Below are 25,488 nucleotides of genomic sequence, written 5' to 3' on the forward strand. Positions count from 1 at the left end.
AAATAATAAAAATAAAGCATTAAAAATATACAAATAAAAATGAAGTATTGAATTTATCAAGAAAAAAAGCCCTGTCCAACTTGTACCACTTTACCCTACGACTTGGAACAATATTTCACCTGTAAAATTACTTTTATATTATAATATTCTATGAGGACACTTCCGGTAATCTTCAGCGGTAATTTTGCTTCACCTCAAAAAGAAAAACAAATTTTCTATCTTACCCAGAACTGAAGAAGGTCTACATCCATACCGAAAGCTCTGGGCAAGACAGAAAATTTCCTTTTCTTCAACAATACAACGAACAAACACAAAATGTAAATACGAGGAAGATAAGTCATTTACGGATATTTAACCGATTCATTACTGATGTCAAAACCCCTCCAAAAAAAATCAGATTTGATCAAATCGGTTGAAAATAGGCCATTTGAACTGGTTAAATTTTAATCTTCAAAAATTCAAAATGGCGATTTTTATGCCCTAAGAGCCCTAAGTATGTTTGGAGGAAATGTTTACCTGGACTACTTCCAAAACGGTTTACCATTTAAGCTCGAGAGTGGTGACAAGTTACAAAAAAGTGGATTATATAACTGCTCTCTTTTTGAGTTCAACCAGTAAAATGGTAGAATTCAATAAACTTTACAAAAAAAAAATAATAAACTCCTAGTTCGGATCAAAAGAACACCTCTTAGATAGACAGGGAACCCCTATTAACACTTTTGTCAAAATGTTCAAAATTAATTAATGTATCTAATAAAATATATGTAATATGATGTTTTTTCTGCTTTACACATTTTGCTATAAAGAGAGATGTTCAAATTTCGTATCCCAAATAGTGCAGAGTATTGGGTGTCAATAGGCCCAGACATGAATTCCTAAAGTGTCAATAGGTGTCCCTATTGATACCAATATGAATCAGATTTTTAAGAAAAAACATTAAAGTCACTCTGTGAAATCTTATTCCTTTCTTTTTATGTTTAATAAAATAAAATACAAAACGCCAAATACAACCGTTAGGGAAGACAGGGGTAGAATTATCCAGCAAATGAAGCTTTTTTTTCACGCATGATTTGTGAAAAAATGATAAAGTTTGTCTAACGTTTTTATGTTTCATAAGTAGCATTAAGATATTGACTGTATAAAACCGTATAGTTCAGAGCTCTCAAATCCTTGGCTTTTTCTAGAGAGGATAATGAAAAAAGTATGACACATTGGCTACACCTGCCCCGGCCTGGGTAGATTTAGCCACTTTCGGGGTGCTATTTGCCACCAGTTTTCCAGACGAAATTTTAAAACTGGAAATACCAAGTGTTATTTCACTTGATTAACTGAAGCCCACTGATACTAAATATGTAACTTTAACCAAATGAAAAAGACTTTAGCCGACTTTTTTATGACATTTTTGTAATTGCGGCAAAATTGATGAAAATATCCTGAAAAATCTATTTCACAAATTTTTCATCTGAATGGCAATATTGCTTGGAATATCAATAGTATTCTTTCATCTAACAATTATCCATGTATTAGTGAAAAATCATTGATAGTTTTATCCGGCCACGGAAGAGTGGCTACAACTGCCCCGGGGGCTGTTTTAGTGTTTTTCATCTTATATAAAAAATTGGATAATTATTATCCAAGTGAAAAATATTTTTTAATTAGGTTTATGAAACCAGAAACGAGGTAAAATTATGAAATCTTGACTAGAAACTCAGAAAACCAAATGCTGATCCAAAAACTGAAACATCAAAACTGCAGTTTTATACTCATTTTATAAAAATGCTTCTAAATTGTAGGATAACAGGATCAGACTTATAAATATTTCTGGGAATATGGGGATGTGTTCCTACTTTCATTAAAAAATACTTTGCTCAAGGTACATTTTAAGGGAACCGAGAAAAATCCACTGTCTACTTCTGCCCCTGGCTAATTGTACCCCGGTCTCCCCTACTGAAAATTTACATTTAACTCATGTAAGAATTTTTTTCTAGAACTTTATGTATTGTACAATTACTCGGATAAAATTAAATAAAAAACCTAAAATTATCTAAATACCTTAAATAATCTTTAATCATTTCAAAGGTATTTAGTTATAGAAATTCTCAAGTGGCAAATACTAACAAATCCTTACTTAATTGTTACACACTCCAAGGTTAAGTTTGACAATAGCAATACGGTATAAAAGCATAGTAGAGGATTAAACGGCTAAATTTATTCGTTATTCAAACTTAAGTAGAACAATGAACAATAAGTATGGTATCTTTATCCTTTCGTCTGCTCAAAGATAAAGTCCAATTAAACGTAACTCATGCTTCAATGTTTTATTCAAACTTTACTCTTCGATGATTAATACTTCAATTATTCACATCAATTGGGTTCCATTCATCAGAAAGAAGTAAATGAACATAAAAGCTCGATAAAAAGCACAAAATTTTCATTGAAATTGATTCTGAATTATAAAGAGTAACCTAAACCTTCGGTAATTAAGGTTTACGTTGAATACCAGATGCACAGCACGGTTTCTCATGAAGACAAGAAGGTGTGATAATTAAGTCTTAAGCAAACACCAGTGCATGTAATAGAATTTCAAATTATATAGAGGTATACTGAAATTTCTGCTAATAAATTACTTTAAGATGTGTTTACAAACCCTAATCAAATTATTTCTACAAAACAACAAATCTTTTAAAAACTGTGATAATGAATAAATAAAAACCGTAGAACATAATCATATGACATCCTGACAAATATCTCAATTGCTCTATAAATTCAATTATTTTCTTGCGAGTTGATTTGAATTTAAATTCGTATTTATAAATTCCAAATTAAATCCGTATGAATCTTAATGGAGTTGTGAATAAAACTAACCAAGTTACTCCACCACAAATTGCAATATAAGATTGCAGTATTGTCAAGGGTTTTTACACGATACTCCATTCCTCTTCCTAGCATATCTAAAATGCCTCATGTTGACAATGTAGGAAGTGGATGGAGAAAAAAAAACTGAACTACCAGAGTCCACAATGATGAATATTCTTCACTCTTTTCCGTTCATTCCACCCTCCTGTTTCAGTTCTTATTTTCTCGTATTCACAGTTGTTGTAATGCTCTAGATCGAGTTCATATTTTTAGAGTAGATTTTACTGCTTGAACTCCACAGCATATTTCGACTCTTTACCCCCCAAGAGGTCGTAATTTCAGTAGGATTTTGGAAATCTGAAGTTGAGAGTTTTTTAACATCGCGCTGTTTGTCTGTTCGCCAGTTCTAGCGGCCTAAAAGACAGCGACTTAGGACCTTCGAGGAACCGCTCAATAAGTCGCTTCAAGGACGCGTAACATTCCCCACCCCCTCCTTTACCTCCAAAACTTTTTTTTGTTTAATAAGGCGTCGTTTAATTTTTTCATATTCGCATATGATTTAGAAATTACCTAGGCGGACATTTCGTCCATATACAAAAAGAGATTTTCCAGTACCGCTTGCAATAAAAAAAATTAAAATCGTCAAAATTATCACGCAAGCTTTGGCAAAAAGAAAATAAAGATTTTTTAAATTTCAAATTCCCTGTAATTTTTTTAGTTAACATAATTATATGTCTCTTTATAAAAATTGAGGTTCAAAATTTAATAATGTTTACTGTTTCTTTATTTTTTTTCTGCTCAATTTTTTTTTTTTTAACTTAAATCATATGAAAAAAATATCACTGTTGATCTGTGATTTAACAAAACTTTTTGAACTTTGATAAGGAACGAACGTGTCATAATTTCTACGCATCATTTGGGACTCTGATGACCATGTCACATATAAGATTAATATTAAGATTAATACTTTCTGAACTGCGAGAATGGCAAAAAAAGATAGCAATTGTTTTATCTTGCTTCTCTCTCACATTTCCCCTCTGCGTACGAAGTTGGCAGCACTACATATAGCTCGAAAACTGACCGAATCACAGTTGACACTAATGGAAAATTGCTCGAATTGCCTGTAATACGATTCAGAAAGCAATTAATACGAACAGTAATATCTTACTCATCGTATTACTCCACTAAAGTGTACTCTTTCTAACACACGTGATATTCCATTTGAATTTTTGCAACTATATGCCTCTCTCTCCGACTTTTCTTAATACTAATATTAATCTTATATGTGACACCACGGCGAGCACCGAAATTAAAATATGGATATTCAGCGAAAACCCGTTTATTATAATTTAAAAAATCTGTTTCCTTTAGATTATTCTAAACTTACAAAAATCTCCACATCTAATTTTTTTTCAGGAATGTGACCAATTCGTAATCTAATGCCCTATATGCATTTACGACTTAAGCCGAGAGACTGCTTAACGCAATTATAATAAAAATGGGTCCAGGTTAAAATCCCGAAAGCCAAAATCCCGAATGGGCTAAAATCCCGAAGGCCAAAATCTCGAATTCTTAAAATTGTCATAGCTACTTCCACGATTGCATCCGCACTTGCTGGAGACAAAGGGAAATCTTCTATGTCTTGGGAAATTATTCTAAACATTTTCCTCCATATAATTTTCATTCCTTTCACGATTTTGAACATTCGGGATTTTGGCTTTCGGGATTTTGACTTTCGGGATTTTGGCCTTTTCGGGATTTTGGCTTTCGGGATTTTTACTTTCTGGATTTTGGCTGCCACCGAATAAAAATAATGATTTGACTAAATTTTCATAATCGAAAAACCAAAAAAAAACAATTAAAATTTTGAGGTTTAACTGGAGGGTGGGGTAATGCGATATATTGCCTGTTCCTCTCAATTCTTATTCAGCTCCAAACGGGCTAGATGCCTCGTAAGCCCCGGTGCACCCAGGTGACTGATAGAAGGTTGGGTAGCCAACCTCAGTGGGAAATCACGAACCTGAGGCTAACGATCAAGGCATCTGGTCCTTCGAGAGAGGATTTGAGGAAGGGTTAACAACATCTCCCTGTAAAAGCAAGATTGTTACGAAAACTCGCAAGGAGCCTCCGATAGGACGAACTTTTCGACAGCGACGTATGCTACGTTTCTGGAGAGTTGCCAGGACTGGACAAGGTCAGAGCGAGGAGTCCAGTCTCTTAAAGGGACGTTGCAGTCACCTATGTAAGACCACCATGTAAGATGTTTATACCCGTGGGGGTAGAATTGCTTATTATAGGCTATACAAACCTAAACTTTAACGATATGGCTTGAATTCAAAAGAAGATTTTTGGGAAAACTTTGACTTGAGAGAGACAAATGATCTAATAGATTTTGAACTTATTCAGTCTGAAACCGGTGCTAGAACTATTCATATCTGTAACACTCCCGCTAGACGGCGGTACGCCCTACAGCGAGATGTATCAGACATCAATTAAGTTTCTTAAAGGCAGGCATGTAGCCACAGAAATTAATTTTATAAGAATCGTTGGAAACCACCTTTTCAAAATACTAAGTAGTTTCAGAGATAAAAATATTACTTCATTCGTACACAAATCGAATCACAATTCCTCCAAAATAACACAAGACTATCACTAACGCTTTTTTCTATTAAATATGCTTTCTCCATCAATTTTAAACATCACAAAGCACGTTCAAATGTTTGCAGACACTCCAAATGATTATGTATAATTCAGAAGAAATCACGATAAAAATTTATTTTGTGAATTTTTGATTGAGTAGTCGTCTTTTTGCCCAAAGCACAATCTCAAACTGGAAACATTTCTGAGTTTCCGGTAAGGAAAATATTAAAAAGAAAAAAAAACACACAAATCCTTCAAATTAAAAGTGGCTTTTTCGTACACACATTTTCCACCAATTCTCAGCTTATTGGGGAAAATAGGGAAAATACGAACGCAGAAGCGCATCTCACACTGTCTCACAATATTCAACCCTCAAGAGTTAATATGAGTGCGCCAATAGAACTTTCATTCAGTCTTTCTGTGACCACTGTTTCGACTAGACGCACCATCAGACGCCTGTCTCTTGGCAAATTTTCAGGAAAATCTACGCGAAAGTAACACGCACGGATAGAAAGTTCATCTGGAAATAGTCTTTGACGAAATAAATGATTTTCCTCTGGGCTAATTAGAGCATTTTGAATGTCTGTGCTCAAGGCAATTTGAGAAATTCTTTAGTGGCTTTCAAAGTATTTGGTGCAAAATTTAAGTGATCTTATCTCCGAGAAATTGTATTTTACTCCATGGAGGATTTTGCCGGGATTATCTTATTCAATACAAGTCTATCCTATTAGAACAATAGGGAACAAAACAAAACAATAATAAAGACATCTAATGGGTGTTCATCCGAAAGTCAATTAACAAGATATTTCCATCTGACTTTGGTATATTTTTTTTTTGTGGAAAAATTCACAGCAATTACTAAATATATTAAGTGTTTTGGTACAAATTCTAAAGCTAAATAGAATTTATTTTGGCAAATTGAAGTAACTGTATCTAGAATTTTTTGAAGATTATTTTAAGATTTTCTTACATAAGATAAGATATAATTGGTTATTCTTTCGGTATTTGTACGATTTATTTTCACAAAACAAGTGAAAAGAGAGTCTCCAGAAAATGGTTTTTGATTCAAGCGACGCGACGGCTTGACTACGATATCTTTATTTAAGAATTGCATGCCTTCCCGTACATTAATAAGCCTAAATAATATTCAAAAATAAAAAAAAAAAAACACAAACTTGGGATAACCAAAAAATTAAAACTTCGAATTAAAAAGTAAACTAATATTGTTCTTTAAATTCAAATAAATAAATCAAATCAGCAAAAAAATATTGCAGACAAAATTGTTTAAAGATGTGAAGTGAAAATTAAAAATAATAATAATAATAAAATAGTTAGGAGCGACTACAAATTGTTTATTTAATTTAAATAACAAAATCGTGTTCGAATTTTTCAATAGTTTCTGATATATCTGTGTATAATTCAAGCGGACTTATGATCTTATAGTTTTTAAAACGTTTTACTACTCAGTCACAATTACTTCGTAAAATTGTTCGTAAATGTTTGTGAATTTCTATTGGGGACCTACAAAATGGTCGTAAATCATATAATCCACAAAAAGTTGGTAACATAATCACTTCAAGAGCATTATTTGTTTTTTTACAAATATTTGTTCGTACATTTTTATTCGTCTGACAAAACTCCACGAACAAATGGCAAAATTTTACGAACATTTTTCTGTGTGTTTATGAACATTTAAAAACAAATGTATGTAAAAGAACAAAATATTCACATCAAGTGATCATGTTACGAAAAAAAAGTTTGTGAAAGGTACAAACTTCTACGAACTTTCTAGTGAGTTATACGATTAATGAGCATTTCGTAAGTCCTCAGCAGGAATTCACAAATATTTTCGAACAATTTTACAAAATATTTTTTTCTGTCTAAAATGAAGTAGATACCTTACATATTTATTCAGCGAAATATTGGAGTTTCATTTTCTTCATTTAACCTCAAGTGAATCATAATAAACGGGAGATATATAATTAAAAAAAAATTATAAAAAAAGAAAAGGAAGCATATTAATATTAAAAAATGCTAAAAACACAACTATTTTTTTTAATAAGAATTTAAATAACCTACAATCCTTTTTTCGCTTTGCTACTGACATTAATTATTTTAAATGATTTATGATGCTGAATAAGAACGATATCAACAGAACCTTGAGTCAAACAACTTGAATAGAAGCTTTCATATTAAATCACTCAATAAAATGATTCTTTTTATGATCTGAGTAACTTCACGGACGATTTCAACTTAAATTAATATTTTCCACACACTATGGAATTTTTCATAATAAAATAAAACATATTTTTGTATTTCTAAGAATTAAAAAAAATAACACTAAAATTTAGAAAATATAAGCAATAAAATGCTGCTTATGAAAAAACTCTGAGACACATGAAACATAAAAAAGGAAATGACAAGATAGAATAGAATTCTTATTTGATGAAACTAATTCTCTTAACTCAGAATTAAATTAAAATTAACTAAAATCTTTAACCTAAATACTTAGTTACAAAACCGAAAATTTCCAATTCTAATAGTAGCACTTGATATTACTCAAGCACACCTCAGTCTGCAAACTTTGAAATTAAAGTTTCACAAGTTTAACAAGACTTTTAAATGGCATTGAATTAAAATTAGATTAGTATCTTCTAAGAACATTACAGTTTAAACTTCCTGCGAGAAATTGAATTGAAATTAATAAACCCTTTTCTAAGTATATCCCACCAATTGCATTTATGAATAAATTATAAGAAAAAGAAATTAGAGGATTTAAAAAAAACAAAGTGCAATAATTTTATGCATCATAAAAAGTCAAACAAAAAACTAAAACATTCTAGATTTTTCCGGGAAAACCCTTTATGTGCTTTTTCAATTTTACTTAAAATATTAATTTCCATTGTAAGATTAAAATCAAACAATTTTCCTTCCTTCAAAGAACCTAAGACAAACTTTAATCTTTCCCTGGGGAATTTAATAAGAAATTCCTTGAATTTAAAATTGGAAATTGTACAAGATTTTGCACCAAATACCTTTCTCATATGCATAAAATAGCAATTTGATTTAAATGTTCCACGTATTTAGGTTCCAGTGATGAAAGCAATAAGTGAAGTTGTTAAACGAAGCCCAGTGAGCCAATATGATGGAATTTACATAAATTAGTGTCTGGAGCTTTTGTGATGAAATTTATCAACAAATTCTGTGAAATTGTCAGTGAAAATTGATGACATGTTAGTGGGTGACAATGAATACTATTTGTTAGATATTCTACAATCTAAAAACAACCCTTGCCACCCACTTGCAAAAACCAAATTTATCAAAATCGTGTAAAAACGAGAGAGAGACACAAAAAGCACTTTTCTGGACATAAAATGGATATTGATTTGGACAATGGAACATCAATTGGGCAATTGTTTAATTTATACACAATATCAAATGATGGATATGCATCAACAACAAGTCCCCTGATATCAACAAATGAATCATCGATAAATAATTCGATGATACTGAATATTGCTGAAGGAATTAGTGACTTTCTTATAACTTACTACACCCCAATTCTTGTGTTCACCGGCAGCATTGGCAATATGCTGTCTATTTTAGTATTTTGCAAGACAAAACTCCGTAAACTCTCATCAAGTTACTACTTAGCAGCCCTTGGTGTCAGTGATACATTATTTCTTGTTGGTCTCTTCATTTCATGGTTAAATTTTGTCGATGTTAACTTAACAAATCGCAATTTCTTCTGTCAATCTTTCATATATCTCAGCGGTTTGTGCAGTTTCCTATCTGTGTGGTTTGTTGTAGCATTCACAGTGGAACGCTTCATAGCTGTACTATATCCATTAAAAAGACAAACAATGTGTACGGTGAAGAGAGCTAAAATCGTACTATGTGGCCTAACTGTCTTAGGTTGTATCCATAGTGCTCCATTCATTTTATTTTCCAGCCCACAATTTTCCGAACGCCTCAACGCTACAATTTGTGATGTACGAGAAGAATATAAAGTGAGTGAACACGATATCACGAAACCGAAAATTCAGCTATACCTAACCTCTTCCTCTATGTATATATATATATTGTGAAAATATGAACCCTATAATATATCTTTACCACCGTCTTTCCAACCCACATTTTCAATCCTCTCTCTAACTCTGGATATATTCTTAAGGAGAAAATAATATATTTAATACGATAGATGATGGATATCTACGCATTCAAGAACCAAAATTTAATCCCTCCTCAATATCATAAAGAATTAATCCACAACCACAGGAAAATATATGACGTCTTAGTAAAGCGATTAGTTAACGTTATTCATACACACTCAAGCGCCTAAAGCACTATCTTTCATAACTTAAACCCTAAATCCAGGATATGTGTTACACCCTTCCCATAACATAACATTTTCTAAATTCAAAGGACAAAGCAAATTTATCTAAAGGGTTTATTAGCTGGGTTTTTCAATATTATGCAGCTCAAATCACCAATTGCCGTACCAAAATACAAGCATTTAATAGAACATATGGCAAATCAATGATTTTTCTTTAGGTTTTGGGTTACTTAAAGTCAATAAAATTCCACAATGTACCGTGAAAGTGACATTAGAAGGCTATATGACCCTATACCTTACTATCCAGTATGTCAGGCAGTATTATTAGAACTGAACGTTACATTTAAAAATGTGAAGAGACGTAGATCTCGGGGCAGACCTAGGGCAAGATGGTTGAAGTAGATTCAGAATTTCGCCTAGATACATCTTAAGATTGATCTTGAACTTTTTTCTGAAGTAGTTGTGAAGCACGAGACAAGAAGGTCTAAACTACATGACCTAAAATTACAAGGATGAAACCAATTTAGTTTCGGTGACCGATGACTTTAGTTAATGTAACTAAAGGAATAGTTAAAACCAGTTATCATAGCCAACATGTAGAAGCCGGTTCTTTTATAAATCTTGCAACGGTTATATTTTGAATGTTACAAGTACTTTTTTCTCATTAGAACGGCACCGTACAAAGCGTATTTGTAGGGAGAGAAAGTTAGTCTTGGTTGGAGCGAGAAAGAGGATGAATTGAGCTCTGTGTCCTGGGTATAATAAGGTGGATAAATTGCATTTCCCAAGGCTCAAGACAACCCATAGTCGATTGAAAAGCCAATGAAATAAATCGGATAAAACACTTATTCAAAAAGTTGAAAGCAAACTGAAAACGTTGATGGAGTCATCTCGTTATTCATTACTTCTTTGAATATCAATACTAATTGTTAAATTGGAATTAAAATAACTAATAGACCAGTTAAAATTACTCTCAGTCGCAATTATCAACTTTGTTAAGTATGTTAAGTATGTTAAGTAGCGTAGATACGATTAGCTTCGCACTCAGGGGATGACTTTGCATCTCTACTTTACGTAAGCTTTTCTTTAATTCTAGAACTTAAGGATAACCTTTAGACCAGTCTTAAGTGCCCTTATGATCATTAAACCATTATGAAGTCCTAGAATTAAAGCGAAGCTTTGAAGAAAGTCACTCCGGAGTGCAAAGTCACCCACATCTAAGGTAACGCTTTATTTTAATCTTTCCAAGCCGGTGACTATTTCTCTCTAATTATAATCGACTGATTACCAACTAAGTAAGTTCGAATCTTGCAAAATAACCGTTTCCAAAAACTATCATATTGAAAGCTACTGACATTTCATTTATAATAAACAATTGTTTCGATCAAGAATACCACTACCGTCACGAAAAATTATCAATAACCATTTTATTTACTGTGTATAAATATGTGATCGTTACGAATTAGTGAAAATAGTAGGTGAAATTGTTAAGAACCTCACCTAATATAAGGCTGACAATAAACCTTTTTCAAAATGTGGATCGTATTTAAGACACTGCAAAAGTTCAAAACGAACCTTTTGAGGTTAATTCTAAGCCTCGAAACGTACTTTTTGAAGAATAAAGGTTCATTTTAAACCTTAGATGGATTAAATGATACGTATTTTCAAAAAGTTCATGGTGATTTTTTTTATTTTTTATTATATAGAACCATGGAGCCTTAGAATGCTACACCACTATTAAAACAAAAAAGATATGAAAAGTACTAGAATACGATGGGATTCTTCAATTTTTATTTTTATTTTTAAGTCAGTAAGTCTAATTTAACCAATTTTTTGGGGGCAAACCTGACCTTTCAATTCATAAAGATATCACATTCTAACTGATACAAGGACACAAATCACACATTTTAACGCTTACTGGCGGATATTTATGCTAATCGCATCAAAATTGTAATGACCAAGTATGTAATAACACCGTAAATCTTACTCTCTTTTCTTACTTCATGTTTATTCGAAAAACATCTGCCGACATCACTGCATGCATTTCTCATAAACGTCATAAACAATGCTTGGGAAGACAATTGCATACTGTGCATCGCCATAAAATAGACAATATTCCACACGAAAAATTGAGCATTATTTTGCATCCTCAAATTAAAAGTTTATTATTTGTTCTTGCGTGCATAGCTCCATGTGCATCTAATCTAAAAGTTTAGTAGTGAAGTTTGTATTACTTCTCAATCAAAAACATTGCCCTCTAAAAGCCTGCCAAAATCCTTATGACATTAAATGATACAAGTGACGATATAATCAATTTTCCTTTCTAATGTTAGAAACCCATGTAATGAGCAATTTTATCTTTAGCAATTGATGTTACAAATATCCGATTGCCACGACTAAAGGAAACCAAGGAAATGAATTTCTACTTCTTAACAAACAAACAGAAAGTAACAGACCTATATATTCAATTTCCTCTATCTTTAATCATTCCTTATATAGTGCAAAGTATCAAAAGGATACATGCAATGTGTAAAATGTGGTAATAATGAGAAATGTCTAATGTCACTTCGTCTTCTTCATTCGACAGAACATTTCCTTTTCACACTTCACATGGTTTTGAGCACAAAGTTCTTGTTTTAATGATAACTACTTTGTCAATTTATTGGAAACAATTCTCTCAGTCTTTAAACTGAGCTCAAATAGAAATGAGATTTATTGTGAAAGTTACAAGACCCAATCGAATATATTTTGAACTACTCTTTACATATTGGCTCAATCTATCCTTTATCCACTTGAATGCTCCTCTAATCAGTTTAATCGACATTGTATGTAATTAATCCTTGTAAAGTTCTTTTGGAATTTACTCGAAATTTGTTAAACCCTCCCAGGATTTAGGAATTACATTTGAAGAGCGTTTTACAACTACACATAAATCCTGCGCACTTAATTTTCCAATTTTTGAAATTAAAACAAATGGTTATGTAAATAGTGTTGTACATTTCACAAATGTAAATTAAATCTGACTCAATTTACAAAATTTGACAAATTTGAATGGCATGTAAAAACTTTTATTGGAATATTTAAATTTTATGGAACATTCGAGTATCAAACAGGTGGCAGTATATAATGTCCCACTGAACAAATTTTGAATATAAATATAGAGATTAAAATACTTTATCTTTAGGACTCTTGCCTGATACTTTTAAATCATTTTATTTTAAACAAAAAATTGAGAATATAAAATCTACAAATTATTCTAACTTTGACAGAGTAAACTTACGGTCCTGTATTAGTCGTTCAAATAGTTTAATCATTAATTTCGTAATAATAGTAATGCTGGCACAACATTCCATGAAGGAACTAGGGCCTTCCCGCAATGGGATTTCTAGACATGCATTATTATTTTTTTCTTGTACGGGATGAAGTTGTCAGTCCTATGCCCGTGGAATCAAGTGCAGTGAACTGGATGCAATTCGAACACCTTTAACGTCAGAAAAATTCCTGCATGGTGACCTAAAGGGAATTCGAACCCGGGACACCTGCATTATAGAACGAGTGCTCTACCATTTGACCCATTGAGTGACCTCTTAATTTCGTGATAGTCCTCTAACCTTCTTTGTATTTTCTTCACTTTTAGAGAAAAAGGCGAGAATGACAAGTAAAGCCTATCAGGCTTCGCAGATACACTTAGCTTCGAACATTTCATATTTTTTTCATGATCATAATGAATCTGGCCTAGTTTTTTATGGAATGTGTGACTTAGGACTGGCTATTTCAATATCCGATTTGTCAGAGAAACGAGATGATTGCATTCCAAAGAAAATATCGTTAAAAACGACAAAATAATATACAACGAATGAACAAGCATTCCCGTCGTTTAACGTCAGAGGCTAGTCACGAACGCTGAGACGGCGGCAGCCGCATGGTATAAATAGGAAAAATGTAAAGTTCAATAAATAATTATTGTCATATCTAAGTCCGAACTTCCAAATTCGTCGGTTAGACCAGAAACTGTGCTAAGTGCGTTCGCTTTGTGTCTGCGTTCGTTGGAAACTCCGTGCAGCGATGGGTTGCTTACAAAAAATGCTGACAAAAAGCAAATTCAGTTAGCACAGTTGCTGATCTAACCGACGATATCCGGAGTTCCAAATTTAACCCGTGTACTTCAATTTCCTCTGCCGTCATCTTATCTCGAAAACTGAATTCCGGCACACCTTACGATCGGAAAAATTTCATGAAATCAAAATATCCATCCCCTTCTTTTTGAATCGTATTGAAAATGTCCGCTTTGCTCTTTTGCCCAATTTAATTCACTTCAATTTTACTTTACGGATTTAAGGAAAGAGGATATTCGGCACTTTAATTGTCTGAAGCAGAGTTAGGGATCAAATAGTTAGAGATAGTGTATTGAAGTTCTTTTGAATCCTTGATTAATTGACAATAGCATCATCGCGGAAAGGATGGGATAAATATAAATGTAAAACATTTGAGAAAGAAAGAAATGTAAATTTAAGTTTATTGAAATTTTTCAAATCTAAAATGTCTACTGGAGCTATTGAAAGAAACAATACAATGTTCAATAAGAGCGAATTGATTGCATTTCTTGATATTAAAAAAAAATCGATAGAAAGAAGAAAATTTCCAGTGATTCTTTGAAACAGGAAAAAATATTCTTATCCTATAAACAAAAACAATATTGTTTTTCCACGAAGAAAAAGCAATTAGTTTTCAATCCACAAAAACTTTTCTTCAGTTTGCTTTCAAGTATAGTGTATTCTGTCTTGTTGCCAATTATACTTTAAATTTCCTATTTATTTTCAGATTTTCCTCTGTGAAAATTCAACTTCCTGTTATTAAATACTTTTTCACTTGATGGAAATTATTTGGAAATAAATCTATTTAAATTCAAGCTATTTGACTTTCAATTCAATAACACAGACTGCATTTTCCGGCAAATGTCTTATTGTATTGCAATTTAATAAATCAAAATGTCAACATTTGAATTGTATATTGCTTAAATTCTTATATGACATCCCTTCGTGTTATACTTGAAAACATCTGAGCACTTACATTCTCGGAAGCATAAAGCATAAAGTTTGAGGACTTTTGGCACTATTTTACATATTAGATACAAGTCTGTAACCCTAAACTAAAACTTGTTAAATTTTAGCATGACACAATAGTGTTGTAATTAAAACTTTCACTTCATAGATGTAAATAATACAAACAACAATTAAATCAATTTTGAGCATCCTTGAGGTGAAAATACAATTTTAGAGATTAGTTTAAAATCCAAAATATTTTCACCAAACCACATTTTAATGCAAACAGTAATTATTTGCAAATTGCAGAGAATATTATTCAAGCATTAAATTTATTTGCCTGTCTTGGTATTTCATCAATCAAAAGGAACAAGGACAAAAATATAATTTTTCATTTTCTACCCACAAAGTAAATATGCAGAAACATAAACAATATATCATGAGGAGTAAAAGAATATAGACATGAGAGGGATTATGCAAAATTAGCTTGTTACCCTTCAAAATTCACTCCATGGAATATGTGAATTTATTTTCAGTTAAATTGAGCAATTCAATTAACAAAAAAAACAAACATGAATCTCAATTCAGTGAAAAATTAAGTAATTCCCCAAACTTTTTACTCCAAATTTTAGTTTGTTTTAGTCATTCATTTCTTAAATATTTAATTCTCTTATCCTTTCTGCAATTTTAAATGCCACAAACATGAAACCCTTACCCATTTTATGTTTTTTTATTATCTCTCCTCCGTGATTTTCCCTGGTAGGCCAAAGCACTACCCCATTTATTATTAAAAATTTAATCGAGCAAATAAATCAACAGAAAAAAAACGAGTTTGTGATAATGAAATAAACATACTCAAAACATTGAGAACCTTCTCAATTTCTGTACTCAAATATTGATTGTAATGTCACTGCAAATAGCAATAATTTACAAACTTTAAATACCTGAGTGTGTTATTGCAAAAAATCAACAATATGCTTTGCTTCAACATTGAAAAAGTCCTCAAATATTCGATTACCATGAGAAATGTACAAAAAATCGATTGCAACTGATACAATAAATCTTCATTCATAGTTTATCATCACATTTCTATTTGTTTTTGAACTTTTCATTAAGCTTGGAAAGATAAATATAAAGCTCACGGTTAAACGTTTACACACACTATATCCCTTCAATTCTGAGATAAATATATCTTGAAAATTTAAGTTAAATATTTGGTTTAAAAAAAAAGATATCTCAAAAGTCTCAAAAGTTCACTTAAAAATTCCCAGAATGTAAAGCGTTTAAAGGCCTATGCAAATTTAGAATAGGGTAAGATGGGGTAATTAGAAATCATGTCTAATTCGGAACATTAAAATTTCCAAACAGTTTTAGATAGCAAAAGGAAAAAACAACTCAAAATTCCAAAATAGACGTGATTCCAAAAAAAACTCATTATAATAGAAATTGAGTTTTAAAATATCGGTTTTAAGTTTTAAATCTCAAAAATTTATATGAATTGAGGAGTAGGGGAGGGCTTGCGTGTTTGAGATGCAGGTAGTTTGAAACACAGTGAATCACTCTTTTATTATTTAAATAAACATAACAAAAACACTAATCGAGTTATTTTAATAAAATCCATTCTAAGGAGTAGGGGTAATGTCCTAATTCAAAACCATTTCCAGGCGCTTTAACTTTGACAAAAGATTCAACACATTATGTTCATATTTTTTTCTGAAGAGAATTACGTAAATTTGCTCCTTGACTCTTTTAGAATGTTACTGTTTAGTGAAAATTCTTTAGATATAATTTGAAAACTTCTTAAATACAAGAAAAATAAGCGAGCGTAAAATGCTTCTATTGGAAACATATTAATCCAAATGGAGACAAGAGAAAGTTTCTAATTGGAGACAAACAGTGTAAGTGAAACCGCGACGAAAGACTTCCAAAACCTTGTTGAGTTACTTATGAGTGCAGGATTTGTTCTTATTCCTGGTCTTTTCTCCTTTCCCATCTAACACAATGAGAAAATCTCTCCAAAAAAAATCATATTTCTGGGATTTCCTATTGAAGCATATGCAGACACTTCAGAAAAAACCCTTTTTGTTCACGAAATAGGTAATTCTTTCATTTGAAAACTTGACGTACCGTTAACAATAAAAATTATCACTCAATTTAACTAAAATAAGCCAGAAATATGACATAAATGTTAAATAAAACGAATAAATGACAATCACTTTATTGTGTTTTTCATTGGAAAACATGGTTAATCGATGAACAATTTAATGGTGAAAAGGTACACTTTTAATTATTCTGAGAAATTAGCAAATTAAAATTTGTGAAAATGAATGGATTTTCGCTTTATTTGGAGCAAAATTAACTAAATAAAGAAACTGTGGTATAGAAAATACATAAATATAATAATTTAGTACTGTATTTATCATGAAAACAATGACGTTTCCATTTAGAGTAGCGAAAAATTTTCATTTAGAGCAGGTTTTGAATTAGCTTAATTTACCCTTAAGCGCTATACAAAATTTCAAAATAATTTTTTAAGTTTCAGATATAATGCCTTAAAGTCAGAACATAAAAAAGTATCTCAAACATACCACCTCTCCCCTAATTGAGAAATTTAAAATTTTCGAAACCTTATTTTTTCAATTATCTCTCAATTTTGAAGAAAATTTTAAGACGTAAGTATTTAGTAAAAAGTTAATGCTTTCTTGTCTAAAATTATAGTATAATGACTCTTTTCAGTCAAGATCCTGAATTTCGAATGTCATTTTCAAGAGATGATGTACTTTGAATTAGAAAAAATATCTATGTAAAGAGAGATTTCTATACATATAGTAAGTACATCTTTCATCATCTGCTTGATTCTTGAGTGTTTGCTTTTGGTTTAACCAACCCACTATAGTTGAGTTTCCAACAAAGAACCCCATTGCTCTTATTGTCACTGACTACCATGGATTATCCTTTCTCTAAACTCAAGTGCCCGTGTTTCCTCCCAAAACTTTATTGTGATGTATTTCCTTTCCATTTTATTCAGTATTATCCGGAAAACAAACGAAAATGGTTTTTATTCACCCATCAAATTTAAAAACAAAAACTTTTTTCACATAACCTAAAAAACATATTTATTTCAACCACCGCCGTTGTTCGTATTTGAGGGACTTAACTGTACAATAAAGTTACTTGAAAATTTTAAAGCCAAGCTTAGAAAGTTTCGCTTCTCCATTTAGGGTTGTTTATTTTGGAGCTTGCAACACTTAGCTTAAAGTCTAAACCCTTTAAAGACGAATAGGACTCCGGGTGTCCCAAAAAAACTAATTTTTCGGACTATTTCAAAAACAAAATATCTTTCCACAGTCTAATTTTTTTTAAGTTAAAGGAGTTAAAGGAATTTATCTATTTAATATTTAGATCTTCATCGGAAAATATGGCTCACTTTTCAATATAATTTTGAAGATTTAAAAGATAAAGATTTATCTTAGAATTACAGTATGTAGGGGAAACTGAGGCACCACTGAACACTGATTTTTATTTCTAAACTACTTATAATGACCTTTTCTTAAGTGGATAAGTATCCCTAAAATATCTATGAATTCGTACATGTCTGGTCTTTCGGAGTCTAATATCTCATTAAAAAATCTCAGTGTACGGTTCTACCCAGTGTTCGGTGGTGCACCAGTTTCCCCTAAAAAAAAGCTTCGTCTTTCAGTTTTTTTTTATATGTAATTCAATTAGAAGAAGGGATATTGCAATGTGAGATTCAAAATAGAAATTGAACATAGTTTGCATAAGATTTTGCTTTAAGCTGCAATTTCTGAGAATTTAATGGTTTGTTTAAACAATTTAAACACTATTCCAAAATAGCAGGGGGTAAAGCTTCTCGGTAAATTTTAAGCTTAATAATGTCATGGTCGTCCTAAAACTTAAAAACAGGGGGTTGATTTCGAGTATAAACAGTATCTAACTAAATGTTTCATCGTAGTTAATTAAGGGCTGATTTCGATTCTCATAGTTTTACCGCATTTGATTTTTATATTCCCACAGTTTTTTTTATGTTGTTAAAGTGGTAATTCCTAGTTCACTATTTAAAAATCGTCTCAGCTTACTAATTTCAAAAGTAGTTTAAAAGTTTGATATTACACCTGAAATTTTACATACAGGGTTACTGTACCAAATTTCGGCCAGCTTTCAATTTCGGCCACTTCTTTTGTTCCTCAAATTTCCATTATTTTTAGATGTTCATACTCTGGAGATTTTAAAATACAAAAAAGCAAAAAATATCACTTCTAGGAACGAGATGATGGGGAAAAGACTTTGAAAAAATTCCGAAAGGGCTAGGAACTATGAGAATAAAGGTGGCCGATATAATACCCAAAGATATGTCTGTATATTTAATTACTTTCAAATGTATTGAGAATGATTTTAGAGGAAAAAAAATGATAAACTATCTAAAAGGTTCCAAGCTATACTCCTTAAAAGGAAGTAACAAAAAATTCAATTTGTATTAAAAATATTACATTTTAAACTTAAGCCTATGGCGCTTAGAGGCAACTATTCCCAAATTTCATACAGCTACCCTATATCATATATAATATCTGGGTTGACACTATTCAAATGGTACTGTATTACTGACCTTGCTCACTTCAGAAAATCTTTGAGCATTAAGAATATTCCCCTATATTTTACAATTTCTGTCACGATATGCAATTTTCATTTTAAACATGCCCCTTTAACGATTGCATATGCAAAAGTCATATAGCATGAATAATAATTTCTTTACTTTATTAATAGTTTGCTCATGTTTATAAATATTAAGACTAGCAAAGTCAAAAGAACAGATACCAAAAGATAACTGATAAACTTCAAGGAAAATATTGTAGAAGATATTCAGCAATTTCTCTTTGTCAAAAGAAGATATTTTTCTTTTATTTGAAGACACTTTTGCACAGATATTCTGAAGCAGCAACTTTCGAAGAAGTTTTCAAAGATTGTCATGGAACTCAAAACTTTGTTATAAAATGGCAAAGAGTTAAAAAAAATCAAGATATTTTTCACACTGCTGCATGATAAAATATATAAATGACTTATGCTTATCCTTGACCAAAGATTTAACCTTAAACTTTCCTTTTGAAAAATTATTGATAATCTGCAACTTCGCAGAGACGAGCTAAGAGAATAACCCATGTAAAATCTCAGAAAAAACTTTAATAATGAACTTAAATGAATGAAAAAATCGCTCTTTTGTTTTCGCTCAGTAAAATATTTAAATAAAATAAAGACTTTTATTATCCCGTGATTTTTCTTCTTTATTTTTCACTGGGAAAAGGAAAAAGTTTTTCGAAACGTAGGGGCAAATAAAGGTCGTAACTGTCTATTTTTAACGAAAATATAATTGTCAGCAAAAACAAAAAAATCCTTATAAAAAAATGATGGTTATTTTGGGAGTAAATGAATTCGATTTATTCAAGTGATGCTTTTTCATACTTCACTTATTTTTGAAGAATTCCGTCGTGTTCAAACACAGTGGTTGAGTTTTACAAGATATTATATAACTCTTAAGAACTTTAGAAGTTCCTGAAGTTATCGCTAGAGGCGCTAGTTGTATTATCTAAAGAGCAACAGAAGTTGTATGTTCTGATTAATGCTTGTATTGTAGTTGATGTAAGATATAAGTAACCCTCAAAATTTAGAGTAGAGGGAAGTGGGGCACCTTTGATTTGGGGCACCTTTGAAATTGGGCTTTTTTCTCCTAAGGTTTATCATGATGTAATTCAGCTTCGCTATGCATTTGTTGAGCTGAATTATATCATAAATATTAAGGTCCAATTTCTTTTCAAATTAGTAGAAAAAGCCATATATCAAAGATACCCCAATTAAAAGGTACCCTATTCCCTCCTATAGAATAAATTTAAATTTAAAAATTTAGAGGAAGACATTATAGAAGTTGATATGAAAAACCTTCAATAAATCCTTTTATCTAATATCCCTAAGCTACCAAGATTTTTTTTATAAGTTCAAATATTTACCACTAAAAACCCTTGAAGAGAAATTCTTGCACATGAAGCATATGCATCATACGTGCTTCACAAATTCTCTTAAACTAAGAGAGCATATCAACAACAATTTTGCATATAAATGACGCATTTCAAACACAATTACTTAACATTAAAACATTATTCAATTAAATTTATATAGTATTTTCTTCATCTGACTAACAATAAACATTTCATTGTAATGCAGGAGCACATGACGATATTCAACTATATCGACACCATCATAGTATTCGTCGTTCCTTTTACTGCAATTGTGATATTGAATTCTTTTACGGGATTCACAGTATGGAAAGTAGCTGGAGTACGTAGGAGCATGACAATTCAAAAAAGGTGAATAAAACAATAACCAATTAAGATAGCTAAGTAAGAGTACTCCGCCTTACTTTATCCTCTCTTAAAAATAAAAATCTAACTAATAGGCACATTAATCATGGTTAGTCGAAATGGGAACTACGGTGGATATTTATCATAAATTACAACCTTTACTGTTCCCATGCGGTCATTTAGTAGCTATACACTTTTTTTTGTCCCCTTTAATGCCATGATTTGTGTATCTAATGTCTGGTTTGTTTTTCCCAATGTGTTCCAATTTTTCCACTCATGACAGACAAGGCAGCAGTTCACTGCATGATTTTCGAAAAACCCACCCCAATCACCAACACTGTACACATCCAAATGGGCACAACAGTGTCAACCTTTCTCTTCATCAGCAGAGATCAAGTGAGTGTATGTTTTTAATTGATTTACGAGGTCGACAACATTTCACTGTTGCAATGTCCTGAAACTAATTTTCCATTTTGAAGCTCACACTAACACTATATAATTATATCTACCCTTCCCGTCTACTGTATAGCTAAACAACGAGTCGCCAATTCTTCGCAAATTAAAGTCACAAAGATGCTTCTGATGGTATCGACAGTATTCGTCTGCCTCAATCTCCCAAGTTATGCGATGAGAGTGCGAGCATACATCGAGGTAAATTGTTTTCTGCTTATTCTCGTGTTAAAATTTAATTTGAGACTGTAGGACATAATAGACAAAATTGTAATAATGCTCCTTTAGAGAAAATTACTGTGCTGAATTTTAAATTGCATGCATTCTGCATAAATTTTAAACAATTACAGTGATATTCTAGGGAATTTATTTTAAAAACACTCAGAGAAAGAAAAGAATCTACAAATTCTTCTCTCGCAAAAACTTCCACCTAGTGCGGTATAGAGAAGTTTTCAATTAAACAACAAAAAAAATCGCATTAAATGTTCATTAGTCTTTTAATTATTTTTTTTCTGGAATTTTACCAAATTTTAAAAATTACAGATTACGAAGAATTTTGTTAAAATTCTAGACTTATATAATATATATAAAGTTCTTCAAATATGTACAGTAGAGCCTCGCTATAGACCATGTTTGGTTCCAGATTTGACACTTGGGTCGCACTATATAGTGCATGCCATGTTTTTAAATTATCAAGGACTTTTAGTATTGAAATTGCTCAACGGCTTCCACTTTCTTTGAGATTGTGGTACTTGTCCTCACTCTCTTCATTATGGATCACAATTATCACAAATATTCCATAAATTTTGTCAAAAATATTAAAATACTTATGACAACATTTCATGTCACGTACTAAAAAACATAACCTAACTTAAAATCAGTGTTTTGAAATCAACGGTCGATTAATTGTGGACTATAGAGCGATGACCTATAGCGGGGTTCTACTGTACTCCTCAAATGTAAATAACGTGACAATTGAACTCAAAATGTAAAATTTGAGGTTATGTGAAGAAAATTTTGCGATGGAGCCTGAATTACAGTAGACTCTTGCTAATTCGGTTCCTTTAAGATCGGGCTACTTTTTAATTCGGGCAGCAGTTACATTTGAAAAAAGTTTGTTGACATTTTTCAAGCTTGATTATGATTATCAAATGAAGCAATATGTTCAAATTTGCCATAATTTGTCTTGGCTTTGACATAATTTTGTATTATTAAGAGTTTTTATGAAATTTACAAATTGTAAATTACAATGTAAACTCAACTGAGTATGCAAATGAATGAAAAATCGTTGTATTTCAAAAATTTTGTCGACCGAATTTCTCTCTAATTCGGGTAACATTTTGGTCCCAAATGCCCGAATTTGAGAGAGTCTACTGTACAACCATTTATCGTATTATTTCAACTTCCTCGATAAATTCGATTTATTTAACAAAAAATAACAATGATAAACTCCCTAAAATTATTTTTTCTTTTTTAAAGTAAACGCGTTTCACACGAATTCCGTTACATCGCAAGCGTTCATATTTGAGGAACTCGACTCTTTTTCCAACAAACAAACAATCCATTCTAATATCTATAATAATTGGAAGAGTGACCTGCTTATGCATCGAATGGTGTGGGCTCCAGTCTGTTGCGAGCTTCCGCACTACATCCTAATACTTTCACGACTCACAAAATACTGACATCTATACTCACTGATCGTACGATCGACTAACTTAACACAATCGTCTTTTCCACCACCAAAGGCGCTGGCCTAAAAATGAGACATTACTCGAATTTTCGGGTTGTCCTAGCAGAACATTTATTGCTATTAGGCGGGAAATTTGACTGCTACAAAAATTATTGTGTTTACGAATTCAGAAAAAGGGGCCAATCGAGTAATTTAAAATAAAAGGCTTTAAATCAGGGACCTCTCAACATTTCATTTTCCATACGTTTTTGCATAGAGACAATGAAGACTAACGGCAAGTTTTTTCCTAAAGACAATTGACTTATCAGTCTGATATATTTCGAAATCGCGCATTAAATGCTATCTAAAAATACATATTTCATAATGTTCGCCGAAATAATACAAGAACTATGAGCAAATTTCTTTAAGTCGCGGTGCGATATCTGCAAAATTTTTACAAGGAAAAGTGAAAATTAGCTTCACTTTTTATTAGACTTGATGGGCCCTTGCTTTAAATATTCAAAAATTTTACACTTCACCAAATTAATATTGTTTCTATGCATTTCTTTGGCAATGAACATTAAAAAGTTAAAACCAATAACAGTATGACGCTACTTATTAAAGTTTTTTTTAATCAATAGTTGAATTTTGAGAAACAAAATTATAAAACAAAAATTAATCTCAAATATTCATTTCAGTTCCAGAAGCATGGAATCTATCCAACATAAGCTTTTGTTAGAAATCCCAGAGCGAATTAATAACAAAAGATAACGCTTCGGGTTTTCATATCCCAACAAACTAAAAAATAACATAAATATGTATTTCAATTAAAAATCAACGCAAGAAAAACTGTACAAATAAAATAAATTACATTTTGGATTTATTCCTATTTATTAAAATAAATACCATTTCTTCATCGAATAAACTTTATATTTTAATCTTTCAGACACAGCCAACGAAGACCACGCTAGTGATTCAATACTACTGCTGGCTGTTTTTCATCACAAACTTTGGCATTAATTTTGCCCTATATTGTGTTAGTGGGCAAAATTTCAGGTGAGTTGATAACGCGTGTTTACCGAAAAGATATTAGAGAAAAATAATAACAGGCTAAAATTACAAAAAGAAAAGTAAGCTTAATTACATTTGATGACGATGGGTGAGGGTTGGTAGCTTAATGCCCTAAATTCGTATACAAATTTATCTGCATTTTCTCTTTCGTTGTATTTCATTTTGCGGCACTCATGCGAAAATCTACGTGAAATACTCCGGAAAATAATGCAGAAAAGCTCTTGTGGGGATGTTCAAAAGAGTCTCTCACCATCGACAAGATGGTACCACACAGGTAACAGGTAATTAAGAATATAAGAAACTTTGATAAACATGAACTTGAGAAATTTTGTATAAACTGTAAGACAGGATTACGCAAAAATCTTAGGGAAATTATATGAGAAATCCAACAAAATCATATAAGATTATTTATAATGCACATTTTTCCATTTCAAACTTTCCTGTATGAAAGTTAAAAAATATTTTTTTACAGTTTCAGAATACATTAGAAGTACCGGTTCAACAACGTCAAGACGCCGAATTATCGCAAGAAATGGATCATTTAGTGATGCCCATGAACTCCACTTACTCACAACGAATATCAAATAGGAAAAGTCTCAAATACAAATAAAGTGTAAATTGAATTGAATTTTGAAGTGTGTGTATATATGTTTAAAAAATATCATTGATATAAATTATAAGTAATAAGAGAATTAGCAAATTTCATGGCTGTGCTTGGTTTCTGGTCATATAAAAAAAGGTTATATCATTATCATCTCTTCTGTGAGAATGTTTCTCCCAAGCATTTGATGTAATGTGAATACATATTTTATTATTTTAAAATTTATGTACATAAAATAAAAGAAAAAAAACTTGAAAACAACACATAGTGCAAGAGAAATTTTATCAACAATATCGTGTTTTTCTTCACATTTTTCTCCTACTAAAGGAACTTTTTTTATTTTATTTTTTTAATCCACACACCCCCTTAAAATTTTTTCCAAAACACTCTCTTCTGTTGTTATTCAATAAAGAAAGAAACTTCTCAAGAACTTTTACATGACACTTGTAAGAAAC

General features: G+C 31.4%; 2 protein-coding genes across 3 annotated transcripts in view; one reads left to right on the forward strand and one right to left on the reverse strand.

Annotated features, from left to right (window-relative positions):
- Positions 1–25,488, reverse strand: part of LOC129802381 (protein furry) — a 227,546-nt gene that overhangs the window by 63,769 nt on the left and 138,289 nt on the right. The gene's annotated exons all lie outside the window — the stretch shown is intronic.
- LOC129802384 (pyrokinin-1 receptor) lies at positions 5,908–25,324 on the forward strand. Of its 2 annotated transcripts, none has more exons than XM_055848148.1 (8): positions 5,908–6,077; positions 8,584–9,506; positions 21,106–21,248; positions 21,526–21,638; positions 21,772–21,893; positions 24,308–24,417; positions 24,646–24,713; positions 24,905–25,324. In XM_055848148.1, exons 2-8 carry the CDS (start codon positions 8,871–8,873, stop codon positions 25,018–25,020), a joined length of 1,308 nt encoding a protein of 435 aa, XP_055704123.1. In that variant the 5' UTR covers positions 5,908–6,077; positions 8,584–8,870; the 3' UTR covers positions 25,021–25,324. The 2 variants fall into 2 exon arrangements, with proteins under 2 accessions (XP_055704123.1, XP_055704122.1); XM_055848147.1 differs by having other exon boundaries at positions 24,646–24,706.

This window comes from Phlebotomus papatasi, chromosome 2, assembly GCF_024763615.1.
Source record: "Phlebotomus papatasi isolate M1 chromosome 2, Ppap_2.1, whole genome shotgun sequence".
Lineage (NCBI taxonomy): Eukaryota > Metazoa > Arthropoda > Insecta > Diptera > Psychodidae > Phlebotomus > Phlebotomus papatasi.

Excerpts from the sequence above, each read along its gene's own strand:
- LOC129802384 (XM_055848147.1), top strand. The coding sequence starts at position 8,871 with ATGGATATTGATTTGGACAATGGAACATCAATTGGGCAATTGTTTAAT. Across the intron at positions 24,418-24,645 it reads GTTAGTGGGCAAAATTTCAG|AAAAGCTCTTGTGGGGATGT; the intron begins GTGAGTTGATAA and ends AAAATAATGCAG. Across the intron at positions 24,707-24,904 it reads GACAAGATGGTACCACACAG|TTTCAGAATACATTAGAAGT; the intron begins GTAACAGGTAAT and ends ATTTTTTTACAG.